Source organism: Trematomus bernacchii, unplaced genomic scaffold (genome assembly GCF_902827165.1).
Source record: "Trematomus bernacchii unplaced genomic scaffold, fTreBer1.1, whole genome shotgun sequence".
Taxonomy (NCBI): domain Eukaryota; kingdom Metazoa; phylum Chordata; class Actinopteri; order Perciformes; family Nototheniidae; genus Trematomus; species Trematomus bernacchii.
The window spans coordinates 13493111-13517259 of NW_022987739.1; the positions used below are offsets into that span (position 1 = coordinate 13493111).

The 24149-nt window shown below is 39.4% G+C and overlaps 1 protein-coding gene across 3 annotated transcripts in view; it reads right to left on the minus strand.

The window, feature by feature from the left end:
* rabgap1l (RAB GTPase activating protein 1-like) overlaps positions 1 to 24149 on the minus strand; it is a 104519-nt gene that overhangs the window by 30066 nt on the left and 50304 nt on the right. For all 3 annotated transcript variants that reach the window (XM_034147605.1, XM_034147606.1, XM_034147604.1), the window contains exons 14-16: positions 10135 to 10248; positions 2730 to 2804; positions 514 to 639 (exon numbers count right to left, since the gene is read on the minus strand). In XM_034147605.1, coding sequence (XP_034003496.1) covers positions 514 to 639; positions 2730 to 2804; positions 10135 to 10248 — 315 coding nt within the window. The remainder of the gene's footprint in view (positions 1 to 513; positions 640 to 2729; positions 2805 to 10134; positions 10249 to 24149) is intronic.

A 24149-nucleotide genomic window follows, 5' to 3' on the forward strand; every position in this document is an offset into this window, starting at 1 on the left:
CTCAGATGATGCAATCCCTGGAAACATGTGCAACATTTTTGAATATTTCCCTTGCTTTTACGGAAAATGCAAATACATTTTGTAAAGCTATTTGTCCCATCTGCTAGTCTTTTCTTCTTAGTGGCAGCCAGTATGTGGAATCCCACAAACCATCCATTCAATCATTCATTAATTAAATAATACAGCCAAAGGGATTCTCAAGAAAGTGGAAATGTTGTGGACATTGTTGAGACCAGTCTAGTAGAATTGCCAAATATTGTAGTATAAAGCAACGGCCAAGTCAAAATGACGAGCACAATACTCAAAACTGGTGGCCATAACATAAATGTACCGTATATGGTTATTACATAAATCAAAGATAAAATAACAAGAATACAGTGAAGAGACCGAGTCCTCCTACTGTCTGTTCTTCCACTCAGGCTTATCTTCAGAGCATTATGTTACTTTCCATTGCATTGTAGTACAGTATCATTACATATTAAGTTATTCATTATAAAGCATTGCATCACTAACCTGCATCAGCCTCTCCAGCTGGTAAAACTTACAGTGAAGATCCTCAAAGTTGTTTTTGTAGAGAGCTCTGAGGCCATACTCAAACATGATCTTCACCAACACACAGAAGGCCTGTTCCTCTGGCATCTGAAACCATGTGAATAACAATTCAAGGTTCAAGGTTCAAGGTTCAAGGTTCTTTATTGTCAATCTGACATAGCTACAGAGTAATTATGCAGTTGAAAATCTTATGTCACAGGCTTCTCCAACAATGCAACATAATAACATAACATAATAACAATAAGAGCAAGAGCAATACAAAAATAATAATAGTTATAAAAATGAAATAAAGTTATGATGTGGAATAGTGCAGTATGAGTCTATATACAAGTTATTGGAATGATATATATATATTAGGTATTAACTTCCACCAGGAACATGTGCAGATTTCCACATGACAGTGGATGTTCACACAGTCTTCAAAACAAGATACAGACACATTTAATTATCCTGCGTTATTTGACTGGCTCCAAATGAAGCCAGAATGACAAGATGAATGAAAAGGTGTGAATGACATCCAGTTGGTGCCGGCAGAATTTTGATTTCATGTGATGCTTTATTGTCTTGAAGCTAAGAGGCATGAGAGTATCTTAAAACTGTGTGTGTCTGTTTGGGTATATGGGCTCGCTCGCTCGGACACGGGCACACACACACACACACACACACACACACACACACACACACACACACACACACACACACACACACACACACACACACACACACACACACACACACACACACACACACACACACACACACACACACACACACACACACACACACACACACACACACACACACACACACACACACACACACACACACACACCACACACACACACACACACACACACACACACACACACACACACACACACACACACACACACACACACACACACACACACACACACACACACACACACACACACACACACACACACACAACACACACACACACACACACACACACACACACAGACAGTATGTGTTTGGGACTGAATGGGCTCCTGCAGGTACACCTGAACCCTTATTAATATTCCTGACATCCCCTCTATAACCTCTCCCTTCTTCCTCTATAACCTGTCTTCCTCCTCCTCCTCCTGTATAACCTCTCGTTCTTTTACTGCTGCTGTCCCATTTATCTCTCCCCCTCCTTCTCTGTAACTTCATCCTTATTTCCTCCTCCACTCCTGTCTCCTCTCCTCTGTACATCGTGATGCGTCTTCACTAAACTCATCCATAGTTATCCTACCATTTATTCTAATAACCCCACCTCTTTTGACCTATCTTTCGCTCTCCCTCCATCTTCCCCCTCTTTAACTTCTGCTGCCCTTGTGATTAGGATTTGAACCAAACTTCCCATTTCCATTTGGGACTCCCGCCTCCATGTGTCTACACCTCTGTCTCTCCTCCATCTGTCTTTATACACTTTCCCGAAATAAAGATTTTGGATGCCTTTTACAAGTTGCAGCCCCTTTTGAACAGACAAGAAACACTGTACAACAGTTACATGTGCATTGGGATTGGACTAGAGGGCAGGAGTTACTTTAAGAAATGTGTCAATGACCTTGAAAAATATGTGAAATGAATGATTATCTTGTCCAGCCCTTTCCAACTTCAGATTTTCTGCTATGAATCTCTTATGCTTTCAGCGTTACCTTCTTCACACTCTCTAACCCACCTCTATTCATCAACATCATTCTTTTATGAAGTGTTTTCATTACAGTGGTCAGCCCGAGACGCTCTTTCTGTCTCCCTCTCAGCTGTAATGTATTCTCTTATATTGTCTCGCCTCTGCTTTATTACACCCAGCACAAGCTAGACTTGGTTTCTATAGATGCAGAGATGTGTAGGTGCAGCTGCACAATGCTAAGCTATTTTATTTGATAAAAAGTGTATCATGTACAAGTTTGTATAACTGCTACTCAAGACCTCTGTAGCATCAAGGTTACATTCCAGCAGCTCCAAAGAGTTTCACTTTTGAAGTCATGGTGCAAAGTTATTCTTACAAAGTAGACTAAATAACATAATCACATGATATGGCAACAGCTATGTTGTTTTTGTTCATCACAGGTTGGTGTGCATGTGTGTATACATTGTCATCAATCTGATGCATCATTTGACCATGAGACAGCAGGCTCAGTGGACAGATTGTTGATGAGTTTACTCACATGCAGCAGGAGAACAGCAGCGAGGAACGACTGACCCTGGCAATAACCAATTTCCTCATCATAGACGGAGTAGGCCTGCGAGAGAGAAACAAAAGGAGAGAGGAGGGAAATGTATTTGGTGAGTCTACTGTATCAGCAAGGCATCAGAGGTCACCTAGATAAGTCAAGGTTGTTTACAATGCATTCATAAAGCTGTGATTTAAAAACCTCTAACCTTATAGAAAATACTTGGACTCTTAAAGCCAAGGTTGGTAATGTGTAGAAACATCCGTTATATTTGTTAAAACTTGGGTACATTTCAGGATCAAATGCGACTAGTGATGAATCATACACAATCTTTATTTACAAAAGGTTTTAATGATAAAGCAAGGGCACATCAATTCAGAAAGTTCTAAAAGCCAATTTAAACTCAAGTGATCTAAATGAGCCAGTTTTGAAGAGTATATGATATGTTTCCTTTAGATGACACAAGACCAAGGGTTCCCTCGTTAATAAAATGCAGGTATATCAGACAAATATGATCACAGCTTTTCAGGTTTGAAATGATGTGATTACGGTTTGTTTTTTTGTCCAAATGTAACAAAACCACCATTGTGTCCCAGCCTTGTTAAAACATTTTTTTTCAATGCAGAGACATAATTATATACATCCTTAAACTCTGAGAGGCTTGCATATACATGTTATCACCATCATTGGCATGTGCATATTATCTTTTTTGATTGCACATTATTTACCCGGTAACCTGTATGGTTTTCTGACACTCCTTGTCTTTCACAGTTTCACACTAAGGGGCCCGAAGTTCACCCACAACGTGATTCAGTTACACCCGTCAATGAACAACTCCAGTGCAGCAGCTAGGGAATACAGTGTCTTGCACTTCAGTGTTGAGTGAGGGGTGAGTAGCAGCACTTGGTTTAATTAACAGTGAGTCAGTTTAACCTCCTACATAAAACCATGAGTAATGCTGCTAAAGTTACTTGTTGTCTAGTAAAGGTTATAGAAGCAAGAGTCTGGATAAGAACAGTGATTAACTATGTTTACTCATCATGAAGAATGGGTTTCCTATGACTACGCAGTTTGATAATATTGTTAGCATGTTGGATTCCCTTTTCAGAGTTAAGAACAAGTCATCTCTGCCCAATTTCATTCAAAACGCTTAGAGCCTTAATCTAGATCTCCCAAGCACTTTCATTTTTCAGAGGAATTTCCCTGGGGACTGTCTTTCTCCGTTTGTTTTTTTTCTCTTTGTCATTGTCGACTTATCTCCTCTTTCGATCTTTATAAGGTATCTATTCACTAAAAGTCTCTGTTTCTGATAACATAACATCTAAAGTACAAGGCCACTCAAAGAAACGTTTTAAAGGACAAGTACAGCAGGAGAATAATAAAGGAGCAGAACAATGATCTTACAGACAAACAGACTTTTTTTTTTTTACATTATAATTTTGCTGTGTTTAGGGTTAGGGTAACTCGAGTCAAGACAATGTCCCATATAAGAAACCTGTCTGCTTCCATCTTTAAAGCATGCAAGACCAACCAAGAAGAGTAACCTTCATATGACCGTTCAGGAGAGGCGCCGTCTCAAAACGGCTGGTAGTTGACACATCCACCAATCATGCTAATGAGCAAACAGACATTCCCCTTTCACAGTGAAACGAGGATCCAAGGAGAGGCAAAAAGTGATGAAGAACACATCACACCATTTTTACTATCTGCAAACATCCTTACAAGACATGAGTCGGAAGAAGAGTTGGAAGAATCTTATATGAACTCTAAACGTTAAATTGTTGTAAGTCCGATGCCTGTCCACTGTATACAGTAAGTATCAGAGGTACAGTAAGTGGGGCAACACACAAGGAACATAAACCACCTCACCTGACTTCTACATGTAAGCTGATGGGAAAAACCAGCAGCTTTGCAGCTCTGGAACAGCACTGAGCTCAAATCCAGAGAAAGTAGCACATGTATTTTCTATAGAAATATTGTGGCAGTTGTACACGTGGTGCACTTCAAATGCTTTTGCTTTAAAAGCTTTTTAATGCTTTACATTCAGCTGGGAAGGGTTCAATATCTTCCTCAGATATTTTGGCAGCATGCTCAATTTTTGATTGACATTCATTTTAACAAGAGGCAAAGCTCCGCACATTGGGTTAAAAAATATCTCCCCATTTACAAGGTTGATAAATGAGTGTGGACACTCAGAGCTCCACTGCTGATCTGTTCGGCTAATTTGGGGTTTGATGTGGAGGTAATGTAGAATTCTTGTGGAGCTGTCTGAGGTGTAATCTACAAATTGACATGCTTGATGGAGTGGAGCATTCAAATGTCCCCAAACTCGGCTGGAAGAAAGGCACGCTGACAGATGGATGGGGGAGGTCCTGGTGGGTGAAATCTAAATGTGTTAGCCTGAACAGATAATAGGCTCAGAGGGGTGGATTGTTACCATCTATACTCCTGGTTTCCCACAGCTAATAGTTTTTCTTATATGTGTATATCTTTGGAGAGCACTTTGGAGACAGTACAATGTCTTAATAAACACAAGTGTGGGTTCATCATGCCTGGCACATGAACACCACTGCACTTTTTTGTCAGGTATCATTTTTACAAATTACCTGATAGTATTTAAAACGTTTTTATTCCATTGTATGTATTCAGTAGGTCATGGAGCTATTGGAACGACGCATTTATTATCTGTGCTGTGTTTTAAGGTATATTTCTAGGCACTGCATGCCTTTATTAGACAAAACATAGTTACGAGATAACAGGAAATGAGGGCAGAAAGATTGTTATGACAGGTCCCCAGCTGGAGGAGAACCAGGTACGTTACGGTTCATTCTTAAAGCTTTCACCTTTGGCTCACCAGGGAATCCCAGGGAATTAAGTACTTCACAGACTTGCTGTTTATTAATTACTGAATAAGATTATGGACATGTGAGAACATTAAAGCTTTGAATGATAAGACTTTGCAGCCTGAAGTCTTGTATCCATTACATTGTATGTGCTACATTACCGTTTTCTTACTTTAGTAAATCAAATGTTAGTGTCAGTTTCAGAATAAAAAGGGCTTCTGAGAGGTACATCTCAATCTAAGAAAGCCTGCTCGCATTGTGTTCACAAGTATACACAGATGTGATCCGGACGGTGGTCACCAGGATTTGAGCTAGAATCCTGAATAATGTGTGCATGGAAACACTCGGTGATTACTGGGATATGCAACATTAGCCAGGTTGATGAGGCGTTCTCATGTTTGCTTTTTCCCCCCTCTTTGTTTAAGGTTTTGTTTCCATGGAAATACAGCAGATATTCTCCTAATCCATTTATCTGAGAGTTACAGGTTTTGAATCCCCACACCAGCTGGAAGGATAAAGCTCCCCTCTCCCCTGAAACCCACTCTCAGAGTCTTGGGTGAGGCAGCTTACACCTGACTGCTCCAGCAGACCCTTCTGAGTGACAGCCAGTCCATGTCGTAGGTTATACAGGTTACCAGGAAGTGTGACTGAGTGGAGCATTTGAGAATGAAACAAATTGTGCACGGAGCTCTGGGAACCTTGGGGCTTATTACTGAGTAGGGTATGAAGATGAATATAAACTTTGTCCTGGATTCTCTGTGCCTGTAACCCACTCATGCCTCAAGATCCAACCAACCTTATCAGCAGTAAATCTACATGGATTTGCATACAAATGAAGGCTGGCTCACCACTGACCTAGTTGGGTCCAGACTGGATGCTAACCTTCCCTGACAGGTGCTCCCAGAGCGCTGACCGGCCAAACTCCGCAGCAGCAGGAAATACAATGGAGCAAAAGTTTTCTTCATCAATCTCAAACTAACTTTGTTTAATGATTTCTCTGCCGTTACTTAATAGGCTATACTCGATCAGTGAGCCATTTTTGAAGATTATCCAAGAAATGTATTCTAGAGACCCAATTTTTCTCTATAGCAGTTATATTTAGATCACTCCCAAGCTTTGTAAACTATTCATCTGTATTCTTAACCTGTTAAGCCCTGAGCCTGTTTTTCACGTTTCAGGCTCGAAAATGACACGCCCAGAACAAATGACCATATCTTCACTTCTAAAAGGGGTAAATTAATAATCTTTTTTCTCAAAGCAATGATAAACCTTTGAGTTGGATGTAGAGAAGTCAGAATCAATATAGATGTTTTTATTTTAAAGTAAATTCATATTGAACATAGTAAAAACATGTAAATTATAGTTTCCGTCCAAAGAAAAACCATTACTTATAGTGAAAACCACCCTTGAATGATGAGATAGTAGACAAAAACCTTTAGGAATCCAAACTATAACATATAATAAGTACCCTGTATCAAGATTGATGCAAAACAAGTGACATTTGACCTTTTTAGAGAGGTTTAGCAAGGGGTCATTTGGGTGTATTTGCCATATCTAAATGCTAAATCCATCTAAACATTACCATTGGTGAATAAGAGTGATGCGCAGCCAGCACGCCCAAAACCGGAAGCTGGGTTACAGCTCTCATACACTATATGAAAACTACGCTTTTTGCCATAAATATGATGATGGATTATCAGTAATCATTTCAAAGTGACACAGAGACATTGGATTAAACTTCAGCAGCGTTTTTATGCATTTGAATGCCCTTGAACACAACTTTTGATCAGAAAACAGCAAAGGTAAGACGTATTTGCCGTTTTGGTCCCGTAAAGTGAAGTTGTGTGTTGTCTTTGCTTGCCTTCGCTGCCGCGAGTTTTGGTTGCACAGTGATGATACTTATACCATTGGAATCTGTGGAATCTCAGCTTTTCTTATGATATCTAGTTTGTGCAGATCCGATGAAGTATAAAAGATTGCTACCGTGAGGTATGTGCTAAGTGCGTTAGCACCCTTTCGCTTAGTGCTAATTCAGACGCTCGGTGTTAGAGTTGTGTTTTGTTTAGGTAAAAATGGTTCATATCGTCAGGTAGCTGAGTTTCTTCCCGTTAAGTGGGTATGACACATTAATAGGTTGTTAAATGTTAAGAAGCCCTGAGACACAGTTTCGTGAATATTGTTGTTTTTAGCCCCTGCCCCCGGGCTTAACTTAAAGCTTAAAGCTCACCTATTATGCTATATTTGAACAATATATTATAGGGCCATATCTATACAAAACATGTCTCTGAAGTGTTTTGCTCCAAATGCCAAACAGATCACCCATTTCAGCCATGCCTCATACCCCTCTATTTCCGCCCTGTTACAAAAGTGCTGATTCTGGGTCTGTAGCTTCAAATGTTACCCGAGCTGCTGCTGGCCACGCCCCTTTGGAGCACATGCAAGTGGTGAGCTCTGTGAAGAGAAGGCTGTCTACTCTACCGACAGAAACTCAGCTAAACGCTGCTGTGATTAAACGCCATATTATGTTCCAAACCACATCAAGCATTATTTCTGAAACAGCATGGAGCTCAAACGCTTTCTCTCTTGCGGGTTTAACACAAGGAGAGTACCTTTTATATCCGGCTTCTTTACACATATTCTCTCCAGTACAGCGTTAGCTCTGAGTGTTAGCGATGCTTGCTAATGTAAACAAAGACCATATTACTTCCAAAACACATCACACATTGTTTCTGATACAACACATAGCTTGACATGTTCTTTATTCAGTGTTTACCACTAGAACAGTGCCATTATATGTATTATATATTTAACAACTTTACTCCAAGTCCCTCTCGTAGACATCCTGCTGAATACACAGACACACAGCTGCGGGAGGGGATTCAGCTAGCCGACTGTATATGGAGACGATAGGTTGGGCCGTGGGCGGAACGTTGCCAGGAGTTCAATGTAAAGCTAGCCCACATTTCAGTAATGACGTTGAGTTCTCAGCAAATCTGGATCAGCTCCGTTTTTAGAGATGTGGGTAAGGAGGAAAAGAGAGAGGGTTGTATTTTCTGACACTTTGTGAGTCTCCTTACACACATATTTATGTATAAAATACATCAAAAAGTGCATTTTGAATAATAGGTGACCTTTAAATCAAACACGCTGATTTGATATTTAGTTTTCTAAGCATAGAAAGATGCCTTGTTCTTGTTCATAGCCTCAGACAACCTTAGAAGAGAACAGTGACATAGATTAATATTGGCTTTAATACATTACAGTAGTGCTGACCTTGGCCTTTGTCTGAATAAAATTAACCGTGTGTCTGCACAGATAATAACCTCAGGATGCGAGTCCACTGGGACCCTCTCCTTGACGCACGTATTTCTCACATTCATTGTAATGAAAAGGAAGCTAAATGGCTTTTTCTTTTTATGGTACCAAGCTTTATCCACAAAAGGTCAGCATCAAATATATTGTATGCATGATTTTGTATGGCTGGCTTTGAAAGTACAATGTGTAAGATGGGGCCAGAAATAATGTTTAAAAGATCGAAAAAAATAACATTATTATCATTCAGTGATATGCAGCAGTAACAGTTTTTTACGTTATGTCAAATACGTCTATATTTTGTGATGCAGGGCTATCATGAATAATAACACGCAATACAACATAAAATACTGCATTAAGAAAAATCAACTTTGCCTCTTCCTTCAACACTTCTGTCATACAGAAATAATTTAAGCTAGAAGCTTGATAGTTTCAATAAGAGCAAGAAACATTCTGCATCAGAACTTTATTTCTGGACTCTCATTTGATATTCAAAAACTTTTCCGATGGGTCATTTGAGAGAAATTGCCACCTACATAACAACCACCATTTTAAAGATTGGACGAAAAAAAAGAAACGACTGTCAACTGAGTGGTGTGTATGTCCGGTAATGTGTAGGAAGGTTTTATGTTGATGTCTCAGTGAAAGCGGGCGCTGTCAATTATATGTTGTAGAGCCAACTCCTCCTGAGCCATGCCAGACCCCAAAGAGCGAATCAACTAAAATACTAATGGCTTGGCTTCATAGGAAAAGGCACACATTTTACATGCAAACATAGATTTCAGAATTAGCTTCTCATCTCACAGCACTTGGTTCTCAGCAGGAACGATTTTAAAAATGTTCGAACACAGCGTGAACGATTGTGCATTGCGATTTGACTTTCTTTTCCATGATGCCAAAAAGAAAGTGAAATATACAGTTCTGTGTTATCCAATGAGGATATATCACATTCAAATATATTCCGGTAACTAATAATATAGCTTTGCATTGCACTGTAAGATTTAAAATCTGTCCACTACTATCTGATTGTGTTCATGCTTATTTTAACTGTTATTGAGAGATAACTTGTTGTGCATATGATAAAATAAAACAAAAGAGAACAAATATACAATAGATTAAGAAAATGCACAGGTCTGATAAAAAAAACTCTTGGGGCTTTAAAAAAGCCTACAAATTATAACTGATGACTTGTTCAGAGATTTTAATCTCAATGAGTCTCTCCATTCCTCAATGTAAAATCTCACCTTGCAGATCTTGTAGAGTGAATCCTGTCCATCTCCGTCAGAGTCCTTAAAGTAGTCGTGTGCGGGGAAGGTGCGGTGGATGTCCCGAGTGATGACACCTTCCTGAGCAGAGTCCTGCAACACACAGGGAAACACGGTTTAGACATGTGAGAAAACCACATTTAGATACACAATCCTGTTCATGCGTGAAGGTTGTGCACGTTTAGACACGGCTAATCCTGATTTATGCACTTTTTAAATGGATTCATGAGATGTACAAGTACAGCAAATAATTGTTCTACTCGGCAGCCGTAACTGTTTTGACATTTACACTGATCTTGCTCTCACATATATTTTTCTCGGTTTGTACTGCAGCTGTTTATATACGATAGAAAAACAAGGCAATGTTAAATGTCATCGGCTGTATGAGTTCACAGCTCTGATACAAAGCTATGTCACCGTGTTTGTTTATGTGTATTAGTGTTTGTCCCATTCCTCCTTCAACAGCACTCCCCAGAAGTCAGACTGCCGTCTAATCCACGGCCACTGCAGGGTTACAAGCACACACGCATCCTAGCTTGTTTTCCTTACTCACAAAAAAACTTAATGTACGCACTCTGCTGTTTACCCCCTCACCACACACACACACACACACACACACACACACACACACACACACACACACACACACACACACACACACACACACACACACACACACACACACACACACACACACACACACACACACACACACACACACACACCACACACACACACACACACACACACACACACACACACAACACACACACACACACACACACACACACACACACACACACACACACACACACACACACACACACACACACACACACACACACACACACACACACACACACACACACACACACACACACACACACACACACACACACACACACAACACACACACACCACACACACACACACACACACACACACACACACACACACACACACAACTCAGTGTAAGCTGCAGATAAACCAACCCAGAGCCTGACTGGCCCCGATGTGTTTGTGTATCAGAGTGTGTGTTAGTGAGACATTTCTTGTTGTTTCCTGGCAATAAAATGAAATGAAGGAAGGAAAACTTTCTGCTACATGTTGGTAGAAAAAATACAGAATATAATTCTCGAATAGTGAAAGGTCTTGTTCAGATGATGCCTTATTGTCCCTATGTATTAGTGCAGGGACATTCTCGAGATGGATAACAATGGTTCTGGCTAGACAGGAGATTGCTTGTCCAACACTAAGGTCAGACATGAAAAGCTTACAGCTCAATCTGGAACTCCTTTAACTTTATATTTGTGTATGTTTATTAATTTGCCTCTGTATATCTTTTTATTTTGTGTTGTTTCTAGAGTTGGACTAATTCGTTAATTGATTAATTGTTTCATGAAAAAAACAATGTTTTGACTTCAAATAATGTGCTTCCAGGTTTCTTAGATGTCAATATTTGTTGGTTCTTTTATTGTAAACATTACCCAATGGTTTTTGACTGTTCCTCAGACAAAATAATGTAAAGATATCACAGGGGCTTGATGAAACTGAGTCATATATTTGTTTTAATAATTGTCAGATTTCTTTTTGACCAAGCTACTTAATAATTGATAAAAACAGCGAACTACAGATTTATTGATAATCTATATCATTGGCGGTTGCAGCCTTTGCTGCATTCATACTGTGTTTCAAACACAGCTATGCAAACATTTCATTTACCACTACTGTACTTTTATATTGCAACAATTAGCTACCGTTCACATAATTCCTTGTTCAACATGTATTCTACAATATGCTTAATATGAGAGCAAATACACACACAAAAAGGGTTAAGAGAAGCAGCTGGCGCAACTGTGTGTAATGCTTTAATGTGATTTGTAGTGTGGAGGTGGTGTGTCGTTCGTGTATTATGTGATGGAAATGGAACAAACGGTTTTACATTATGTGTGAGATTTGTCTTTCTCATGCGTTCACGGGCGTCTTAACCTGACAGCAAAATAAATATTCCAAATCAGGCACAAAAGATGATGATGAATAACGTCTTTAACTGTAAAATCCTATTTATTTCTGGCACTTTGCTATGCAGTTGTAAACTTAACATATTTGGGTTTTGAGATGAAAAAAGCAAGCCGATGACATCACACTGGATTTTTGTAAATGATGTTAAATGTCTTTCACTTTTTTCTCCCATTTAAGCGACTAAAGGATACACCGATAATACAAAATGTTAGATATTGTATGTTAAAAAAACAATGAACAAAACAATCTTATATAGACACTACACTAACGAACGACCTCACCAATAACAGTTTATAATTACTCAGCTAGTGAAAAAATTACTTTAAAAACAATTAATGCCTAATGATTAATATATTACTTTTTATTAGTTAGCCCATCAATTACAAACACAATTATAATACTGTAATTACCATGGCAACATCAGCGAAGACCAGCAAGTATCTGGTTGACAGTGAAAGTTGTAAACACTTTGATTTAATAAACCATGCATGTCTCTACTAATTAACAGCCTCATTTCTCAAAAAACACCAAAAAAAGAGGAGCGGGGCGTCCTCTACTCAGCTTAATTTGCTTCCTTGTCTTCTTGTATCCTTTCTTCCTCTTTCACATTAACTTTCCCTACATATTTCCTTTCATCCTCACATTCTTAACCCTCATCTCCTCCCTATTTCTACTTCCCTTTTGCTTCATCTCCTACAGTACCATATTTCCTCTCTTCCCTGTTAATATACCTCTTTGATCTCTCTCATCTTCTATTCTCTTTTCTACTTCATTTACGTTCTTCCTCTCCGTACACCTCCATGTGTGCTCTTAAATATCTGCCTCTTCTACAACTATTAATATAGAAAGGCTTACAAGAAGACCAACCTTTTTTCCAACATTGATTCTTTACATATCATGCATCATGTTCTCATCCTGCTATTCATTTATAAGAACGCAGGAGTCCTGTTTAGTCGTGAGAAAATAAATAAAGCGTAATGTGTACACAGAGATACATGTGTTTATTGTTTGTAGTGTTTACTCAGCGTACCAATTATCATGATGATTATTTTTTAAATAGTACAATACATTTATTCTACATTATAATATACAATACATCAACAATATCCTCATGAAACAGTAAATGTGTCTTTTTAAGGTTGTTAATTTAATAGTGTTGTTAGAATATTTATTTGAAAAAGGATGGAATATCATTATTTCATATTCTTCTCCAAAATCGCTTTGTGGCACCACTGCTTCAAGGTTGTATTGTGTTTGTTCAGTGAATCACAAAGCCGCAGCGGTCTTCTCTCACTTTGTACAGAGTTAATTTCAGTCCATCGTGGACTGTTCCTCACATTTACTGCAGACCTAATCTGATTAGTGCACAACCTTCTCATCCAGACAGTGAGAGTTATATGCTGCTTTCTATGGATGTGTGTGTGTGTGTTGAAGCTGACGGCTCTTTGATCTCTGCAGGGGGGCTGAGGTGTTCAGGAGGAACTGCAGCCTCATCAGCAGCAGCACCAGTTCTCTGCCACAGTGCCCCAGTTCAGCATCCGTGCTATACGCTGTACACCAGCTAATAAGGACTCACTGATTCCTCACAGTTTCAGCTGTCAAACCCTAACCTTACAACAGAAAGCCAAGAACTTAACAAGCAACACAGTAACCAGGTCAGGGGACCCTGTGTGCACCCGTGTACTGTAACTAAGGATATTTTGAGTGTTGTTCCGGCAGTTTCTTTGGGCTTAACGGGGCATATCTAGATCTTTTTTGCTACATGCCATGGCTTGGATAGAGTATCCAACATATTTCTCTGAAGCAAAGACAGAGCTAGATGCTTTTATTAAGTGTGGCACAGCTAGAAGCAGTGAGTTTGAAATGATACAACTAGGCTGTCAACTTCATCCAAAGGATTCCCTCACTACCACAGGTAAATCAGTGGCAAGAGGCAGTCGGTGAGATCTAGAAAGCCTTTAGCGGGGCATTTGTTTCCTTAACAGACAGGAGTAGGAAAAGGACAGAGGATCTGTGGCTGCGATAAGACCATGGTAAAAGAGGCAGCATCATATCTGAAGAGAACACAAGGCTATTCTTGACTTCAGGTAATCCTCTTAGCTTTCATGTTGCTCTTTCAGGGGCTGAAAAAAGTGGATGGCAGTTTGGGGTGTGATGATTTATACAGCCGCTCACAGGAAGGATTGTTGCATCCTTCCTGATTGGCAAAACCAGTACATGCAAATTTCAGTAAGCTGCTCCACGGAAGTGAGAAGTAAATCCTATAGAGCCTGTTAGACCGTAAAGCCTGTGTAAATCAGAACTATATACACATATTTATGAGGGTATGCACTAGTCATGTGCACTGACACATGCATGGAAGCATTCAAACACACATGCAATCAACTTTCACTGACCCACATACACCCTTTTCATCTGTGCACAAATACACAATATTACACGTCAGTACGAACTCTCAGGTTTTGTTGATGCCAATAAACATATAGGGATTAAAACAGCATAAACACAGGCAGGGGGATTCCATCAACTCTGTCAAGCATCTGTGTGTGTGTTTGTTTGTGTATTTCTTGGCGTGTTCGTTCTGCAGTATTGTGTGAACCCGGCAGATTTATCCCCTGGTGGCCTTTAAACTAACTGACTGAAGGCTGAAAACAAGACAAAAAAAGAGATTGACATGAGAGAGAAAGAGTGGGAGGAACAAAAAACAAGGAGGGAAGAGAGAGACAGATGAAGACAGATAACAGAGAGAGAGACAGATGAAGACAGAGGCTGAGAAAGAAATAGAGAGAGAGAGAGAGAGAGAGAGTGGAGGGAGAGACAGTATCTAAGAAGAGGGGAATGAGAGGCTTCCCCTAATTGTAGCCTGGGGGCTTGTTGGGCAGACAGTCCATTACTCTGCCCTCACCGACAGGTAACTTACTTCACAAACACAGCTAAATATATAAGAAACTGCTGATGTGCCTGCACTCCACCTCCCTCTGCATTCAACAGTAATTAATGATATCTCACAGGCCTGACTGGTGAAAGCTGCCACAGAGGGTCAAACACTAAAGCACAGAGAAGCTTCACTCCTGACGTTGTATTAGACCCTTGTGATGTTACACCCCTGTGCACATCAATTGAACATCAGAGTCATTCTCTGAAAATGTTTTGTTATGTATGAAATAGTCACGATTAAACATAACCCATATTAAAGGGTGCTTAACAATTATACTAGTTTATTTCATGGCTTGAAGAACTTTGAAACTTTACCGTTAAACAGTTTTTCCCCATTAGATGAGTCAATCAAATCCATTACTAGTTTAGCGCTTTCAGTCATTCAGTGCAATAAATAGTTTGATCAATATTGTGATATGCGACTTGATATGACATTCAATTTTGGACATTATGATACATATTCCATATCGTGTCTTTTACTGGTTTTACAGTAAAGTGATGTAATTGTCTGTAACAGTCTATAGCACCCTGTTCAAATCTGGCCTGCTGCGTCTCTCCTCCTTTACTGTCCTTAATCAGATATATTGATTAAAGGCAAAACAAAGCCCCTTGCTTAGCTGACCAATGAATGATCAACCATTTGATAAATGCTTAATCTTTTAAGTAATTTCAAAAGGAAAAATATCTAACAATTGCTGTTTTAAGTTTGCTTTTTTATGGTTCTAAAATTGAAAATAAAAAATCCTTGGTTGGCTGGGAAACATAAACAGTTTGACGTCATTATCTTGGGCATTTTGACATTATACAGGGCGATTCTTTCTATTTTCCTAATTATACATCGACAGTATATAGAAGAATTCACAACAACAAACACAAATACAAACAAAAATGAATTAATATTTTTCTAAATGTTATACTGGTTATACATTTTGTATAAACCAACTGGAAAAGTGTATTTGTTTTAAAATACCACCAGTTCTAGTCACAACATACGAGAAAGAAAGAACAAGTTTCATAGGCTGGAAATAAACTGCATCTGCTGCTACATAGCAGAGGGTAGAAGTAAAAGGGCAGATGCTCGATGGGGGATATTTGAAATGTTAATCACTGCCTTGGGAACTTCACTTTAATTTATATTAAGCTTGAAGGCAAAATGAGCTAACACCTGTCATTTTGTGATAAAAAACAATCCATTCAGAGGCCTGTACAGCTGAGTGGAAACCGGAGTCGCTGCATGTCAAGTGTCTCCTGTCACTGACACGTTAAGTCTTTTGTCCACTTATTGTTTACCATGCCGTCTATTAGGCTCGGTCAGCTTCTTCCTGTCTCTAAAGAGGAAAGATGAAACCGGGGAACCTTCCGGGCTACTGGTCACTTATTTGAGGCTGACATTGGTGAAATCAGTCATGCTGCCCTGCTCAGAGTGTCCACAGTATCAGGTAGAGAGGTCAAGTTTTTTTTCCATTGAATGAATACCATGCTGTACCTACACTGGATCCCCTACTACAGTATCCTGTGATGAAGAGAAACCAGGACTCAGTAAGTCTGTTACTCATAGGTATATAAGGGAAGGGTATCAATGCTGATTTGAGACTTGCAACCCACATTGGTAATTTTCAAACAAGACACAAGTTAAGCACAAAAATGCAGTAACGTCAGAATCATTATGTCGACACACTGTGTGCTCCAATGCACCAAAACATTTTACTTTAGAAGCATGAGTCACTCTGTCCATCAACTGAATCGTGTCCTTGAGAAGGATAATGAACCACCCACCTGCTCTTACAATTTGAGTCTCTCTGAATAAAAGTGGTAGTTAACTGCTTAAAATGAAAATATAGAATTTCAGAAGCAGCTCCATCTATCTCCTCTTTAGACAGAGCAGTGAGCGCTTAAGTTACCCTTCTCTTCTGACAGTGTTATGTAACTCCCGGGTGTGCAATGGGCCCACAAGGCTGGCTGGTGAGCCCCTCGACAGAAAGGCAGCCACGCTTTGCTAAACCGATGAGTCGGCTGGGTATATGCCGGGTTTAGGCAGCTGAACACTCAGAGACCAATAAGTCCTGAAGTGACAGCCCAGCCAATCAGAGAGGATGCTGCTAGCGTTAAACCGCTGGAGGCAAACATGCGGACAGATTGCTGGGTACAAAGTCAAACTGTGTGTACAGAATAATTACAGAGGGAACACAGCTAGTGACAAAACCTAAATGTTTAACTTAGCAACTCTAACAACCGCCTTTTGTTGGGAAACTGATTACTATGGATATTTGAAATATATTAATCAATACTAATACCAGTTCAATTCTGTACACACCATGGTAAACAAAACAATAAATCACTCTACTTTAACATACACTAATTTACACTCTGTGCTAAATTGGAAATGGTCTCTCTCTCCATTGGGAACGTTTATCGTCAACAACTTGGTAACAAAGCATTGGTTCTCGTGACATCCCTCGTGATCAGGGAATAAGATGTGTGTTTCGTCACAAGTGTCATTTGAATTTACTGGTATGCTTGTATATGGATTATATGTTTGTTCCAATTTGTTAGCCCAATACTATAACAGAGGATTCTATTCTTTTAAACATCTAAAAGTCCATAGATATTGCAGAAATATTACACTTTTGCAGCTACACAGTGGTCGAGCTACTCGGGCACAATTTGTCCATTGGCTCCTTTATGCGTGTCATCCCCTCTATCCCTTCTAGGTGAATGCAGAAACAACCACAATTCGAAGTTGCAAAAATATTGTATGACCAAAATGGCAATCCAGCATTGTTTATTGTGTAAATATCAATACTATATTAGGTTGATTTTATCTCTGGACAACCTCAAACAATACCACACAATCCAATAATAGGGGGCTGCAGCAGTCTGCTGAGGCTTGAAGTGTTAGAGCTGAGTAAGCAGGGATGAGAGGGTCACTATAGTGTTAAACCAGCACAGGTTTCCGGACTGCAGCTACTGAGAGACAATGTCTTGTGTAAACATTACTATTTTTAGATTTTTGTTATCCCATTCAAATTAAACGTTTTTTTTATTTTTGTATTTTACTATTGTTAGGGTAGGGGAAAAAACTCTTACCATCATCATGTAACTAAAACTCTACACTAAAACAAAGAAATACAATTCGTTAACACTTCTCTGTGCTAGGTCTCACAGCAGGTTTAAAGTGAAACACACCACTGAAGCTGTTGAGGCATTCCTGTTTATGTGTTACTTATTTCCATACTGTCAAAACTATTTATTGATCTTATTCTCACTCGGAAGGCTCGCCCCCATTCCCCCTCTCACCTTACCAAAGTGGTGGATCAATTGAATGAATTATTTGTGTTAGACTCCATTCTCTCTGATGGGAATGGGAAAAACAAAAGCAAGTGCTACACCATCTGAGTCTGGCTTCAGCATGAGTAGGGAGAGGTGCATTATGGGCCATGCTTGAATACACAGGCAGTGATAAACCAGAAGGATGGTACGTCAAAGAGTATGTCTGTTGCAGAGCTGCGCCCTGAAGCTTCTAGACTCAGTGTCCAAAATGCTTGGGAAAAAAATCTGCTTCAGTGTAAAGCAAAATAATTTGTTCCATTATAGACAACGGACACATTAGTAAAGAATGTAAAGCACAAATATGAAGGATCGGAGAAAAGACTTCAAAAGGTAGACAGTAGAGGCATGATGAAACAAGGGGTGAGTCAAATGACTGACAGACAGAATATTAGTTAGATGTATCCTATGGATAGACGGCCAAATCTGAAAGTGACAAACAGGCTGCGTTTTGAAATCTTAGGTAGACCAAAAAACAGAACTGGAGGAAGAACGGGGGACTGCTAACGTTTTTTTTGCTCTGGTTTGATTTATGAAATCATAATAAATACAATTAAATCACTTTAACAATTATGTCACATTCACTTGTGGCTCGTCTGTCATTTTGTATCCTTCCTAAATAACTATCTTGCTTCTGCACTCTGCAGTCCATCACATGTTTCATGTCTGTTGATCGCCTTTACAAAGTAAAACAGGATCTCCCTCCGGTGGAGAACCGGTAAGCAGGAAGCCGCTCAGGAAGCATGGGCCGAACTCTGCCCTCCTGCAACTAAGCCTCCGAGCAGAGTGACTTACTGCTCACTTGCAGTGGAGACTGATTACTATTAGGTTTTCATTAGTTGATCAGTGTTCTTGAAAATGCCTCAATACTGAAGAAATTGTACAACGACATAGCGAAAAACTGCCTTTGTCCATTTGTAATTTAGATTCTAAATAAAAAGGTGATAACTGTATGTCAGGCAGACACAGTTTGTATTATAATTACACATTCAGACTGCTGGTTGTAAAAATGACACCACCCCGTCCTGCTGACACGTGACTTCCACAAACACTCTCCTAATTTCAGTGGGACTCAGTGAGATAATCTATTGTTGTGATATTCAGAGGACAGCAGCGCAGTAATTAAAAACCAGCTCCCCTTGAGGCCTTTGTCCTTGGTTGCTGGCGAGGAAGTTTCTAGAGGCTTCCCTGGAGGGTTTAGGATGAGGGAGGGGGGCAACAGCTGGCCCTCCTGGCAGATTGCTAATTCATCTGTCTCTGTATCACTGCCGTGGCATTTTAATGGTCTGGCTGGTTCTGCATTTCAATAAGCAGAGTTGTGATGGGAGAATCAGTGTTCAGACAGAAAATAAATAAGTGGAATTTTACCTTTTGCTTGCAGTGAAATAAGTGACAAGCAAGCAGGTTGAAGAAAACACCAGACAGATGCATGGTAACACTATACACATTTTCTGAATACAGCTTTTTGATAAATAGACGTCCTGTCATAAGGTTAACTAGATTCTCCAACATCTGGAATTGTCCGCTCTTTACTCAACAAAAGTCAGTTTGTGTTGCAGTTATTCGGCCTTTCGGGATGATGGTTGTTCAGAAAAGAAAAGCTTTTCAAATACATTGATTTGTATCAATGTATCAATTAATCAGACCACAATTAATAATATGCCATTGTTTCTCATTTCTGTTCAAATTGTTACCCCTTCAGGTGACAGGGACATTGCCGTTTGATCGATAACATTCTAATCAGTTCAACCCTGAATGAAACCGATAATTCTGCTACATTTGATGACACTCCCCCTTGACCAAGTCGAAAGTGACAACAAAGACAAAAGCTTCCACACGGTAAGGGAAAAAAGGAACTAAACTTGGCATGATTCGACAAGAACTTAAAGACTCCCAAACAGCAATTCAACAGTTTTGAATCGAAACAGATTAAGACAGAAATAAAATAAGTCTGAACGGACTTCGATAAAGTGATAAAGAGACTGGAAGAGAATGAGACACAAATTGCCGAAATAAAAGATAAAGCCACGCTTCTGAAAAATACAAATATAAATATGTGCCGTCATATTTGTAGTGTATATTTGATGGGGTGGCTTGAGCTCGACGATACACCATATTCTTTCTGACTCTCCCTCCCTCTCTGTCTCTTGCTCACAAACACACAACAAAGATAAGAGGTCAGTGGATAGAATGCCTCGACCCGGACATTTTCTGTGTTGTTCTTTTTTTTTTTAGAGGTCAGGGAGAAGTCTTGCATATGGATGTATGAAGTAATGTTTTATGTGCAGATTGGTCTTTGTGTCTTTCAATCCACTTCTTACTGGTGAACCTGTACCCTGCATCTTCTAAATAAAAGCATATTGTGAATGAATAATAAAGAGGCTGATGTTTTGGAGCTTATGTTAACATCAATTTTAATTGCGCCCTATTTATAAACTTCAAATGAACTCTGATACCTTGCTGCTTCTGCACACTTGGTTTGGGGTTTCCATAGCGACACAGCGCCTCTTAATTCTTGATGTTCATTTGGGAAGAGGCAGAGAGACAATTGAGACAGTCAACTGTAACCAGGGATGTGATGCTAGATGAGAAGTCACATCCCCCATTACATACAGGAAGAGTACAACTAACCACATGCATGTGCTGAATGGGTTTTAATTAATGTATTATTTATTTATTTTAAATGTTGAATGACAAATGCAAAACTTAAGTTGCCTTATCTTTAAAAAGTGCACAGCGCATTCCACGGCACAAACCGACAAGTATATGTTCATACTGTAAAACCTTTGTTTCATTATAGATCAACCGGTAATAACTTTGATGGTTTTTGCACCCTCAAATCTCAGTGTCCATGATTCTACAGTGAAGAATTTTCACATGCAGAATGCAGTTAAATGAATAACAGTGAATATTGGCTAGTAAAGACAGGATATTTTAATCTAAAGAATAGGGGAGGCTGCATGTACATTTACTGGCAGAGCATCGGTGCCCGAGGTCTGCATGGAGGTTAACAGTAAAAACAGGTTTGTCCTCTAATGTCGGTCAAGGTGGTTTGCTTCGTCGTGTATGATTGAATCACTAGAGCAAGAATATGTGTGCAAATTATGCTAAATCTAATTTGTAAGGATGAATAGAAAAGACATACAAAAGGAAATTATTAGATGTTCCTTTAGCACAGCAGTAAGAAAAGTGGATTGAAGTGTCTACAAAGCCAATACTTGAATGAACGCCTGTCTCTCCCAATAAAACCCTTTTTCCAACAGGAGAAATAATGCCTGCAGTTCAAAGTGCCAGCTGTGGCGAGCTCAATTGTTTGACAATTTTGACAGTGGAAGAGAAGAGAGGAAGAAACATCACAGTTTGAGACAGGCTGGACAAGACCAGAAAGGAAAGCATTTGTAACGCACTAAAACATAACTTTTATTAAGACCGCTATTTCATTCATCAGTACTTAAAAGATGCAAGACATTTTTATTAATGCGAGTTCATTGTACAAAAATAACTTGGCATGTCACATTGACACCAAGGGAACTCATTTATTCAGTAGTTCGAACAGCAGGAAATTAACCATCAATAGCTTATAAGCATTAACTGATTTTGATGAACTAGATTTTATTATGACAATTTTATTTTGAAATGTAATTGATTGCAGGTGATAAAAACCTGTTTGTAAATAGTAAAATGTTCTGCCTGAAAAAAACTCATTCAAAAGTGTCTTTAAATGAAGTTGTGGTCAATTTGGCTCTCTTTTCTTAACCTTTTTAATCTGAATGGATCATAATATGGATTTAAATGATGGCCATTCTGACCTAATTCCTGAACACTTCCTGGTGTAAAATATTCATTGCTTTTGACAATGAGGCATGGGGAGATTGGAAATGTGCAGGAGAGGTGGTACTGTAGATCACTGAAGACAGTTTATCAATCACAAGTTGAATAATCATTACAGGGCTTCTACTTGATCAATAACTAGATGTCCAGCCAATCTATTTATATTTATTTTCTGTCAGCCTCGCAACTAATATTTCATTTATCTTTTTTACCTTTGAAATATGTTATGCTTAGTTTTTTAGCCTTCATTTATAATCTCCTGATTATACCTGAGTCAATGGTGTGTTACTGTCATTCAGCCGTTACAGTACTTTGTAGCTGGTCCTTACGTGCTTTTGTATTGTACACATTTGACGCTGATGCCCTCTCAACATCTCTGGTTTGAGCACACAAAGGGATCTTAAAAGGCTTCCGAGTGTGCTAAACCGAGGCGGGCGCAGCCGGCTGGCAGCAGGGCCCAGTTCAAGATGGGGGCTGGCATTTACTGTCTCTCACAGTCTGACTCAAAAGACAACAGTTTGAAGCAAGTCATGTAAAACTCCTGTTTATTTGGAATGCTCTTGGATACTTGATAGCTAGCTCTTATGTTGTTTTATTCCTTTTTTACCAGAATCTCTACGACAAAGGTGGTGATTCCAACGTGAGCATGACCCCATAGTCACGATGGCAACATGTATGGGAAATGGGCATTCATATAACACATAGTTTTCCTTTACGGTCAAGTGGCAAACACAAACAAATATACCTTATAGGTAGGCACCCATGTTATTAGCATAATAAAACATGTCTGACCAAGGAGATAAAAGCATCACCTGCTACGTCAGCAACATGGTCCAAAGTGGTCCCATCACAGGCCAAATACAAACCCTGACCTGAATTGGTTTTAATAGTTGCCACTGGCTATAGAGGCAAGGTGCTCAAGGAAGAGGTGGGATTTCAAAAAGTGGTTTCTAAGTTGCATTGTCAGCGATACTCGAGACACAAAAGATGATGCAACAGAGAATACAAGTGAAATAAGCAGAAAATTGCAGAAACTGACTTCAGAGTGAAAGTGGAATGCTAAATGCCACTTGCAACCAATGAGAACATTTGGGAGAGTCGAAGCACTTAGAGAAGATGGAAGAGAAAGCTCTCAGTCAAATGGCGACTGATGGAGAGAAAGTCTACCTAAGGCAATCATCGGGTCCAAAGGTGAAATGGAAGTGCTGAACTCTAAAAAGGAGCTGATGATGACATTTTCCAATGTTCCCATCCAGGGAATCCAGCAATGAGTGGGCCAGTAAGTATTCCGTTTATTGCTCTGGGGCACTTTGACGGGATGCAAGTCCACTTGGGGGATTGAACCTGCAACCATTTTGTCTCTGGGTGGACAGTGTAACCTTTTTGGCAACAATGGCGATTAGAGATAGTAACATTTAGAAATAATAGATACCATGTGGTTAAAATGTCAAGTCCCGATCAAAGGCTCTGCGGAGAGGCTCTCACAGTATTTTTATGAAACTGTTATATTTCCTTATCCTCATAACCATGGAGGGACATTTGTGAATTCTGATCAACAATAAAACTTGTAAGGAAAATTGCTTGAAATGTAGGATTTCTACATTTGGTTTGGTAAATCGTTTAAGCAGTGGAACACTCCAGAGGCTAATGCATACATCTGGGTGGCTATGATGTCTTCAGTTTGTCAGTCCACCACTTTGGTCCAGAAAAACTAAATCTAAATCTTAACAACTATTATATTTAATACCATGACATTTTGTTCAGATATTCATGGTCCCCTGAGTATAAATCCTACTGACACTTTGACCTGATTTGTGACTTTATCTTGTAGCACCACAATGAGGGTGACATTTGTGTTTTTAAGTGAAATGTCCCAA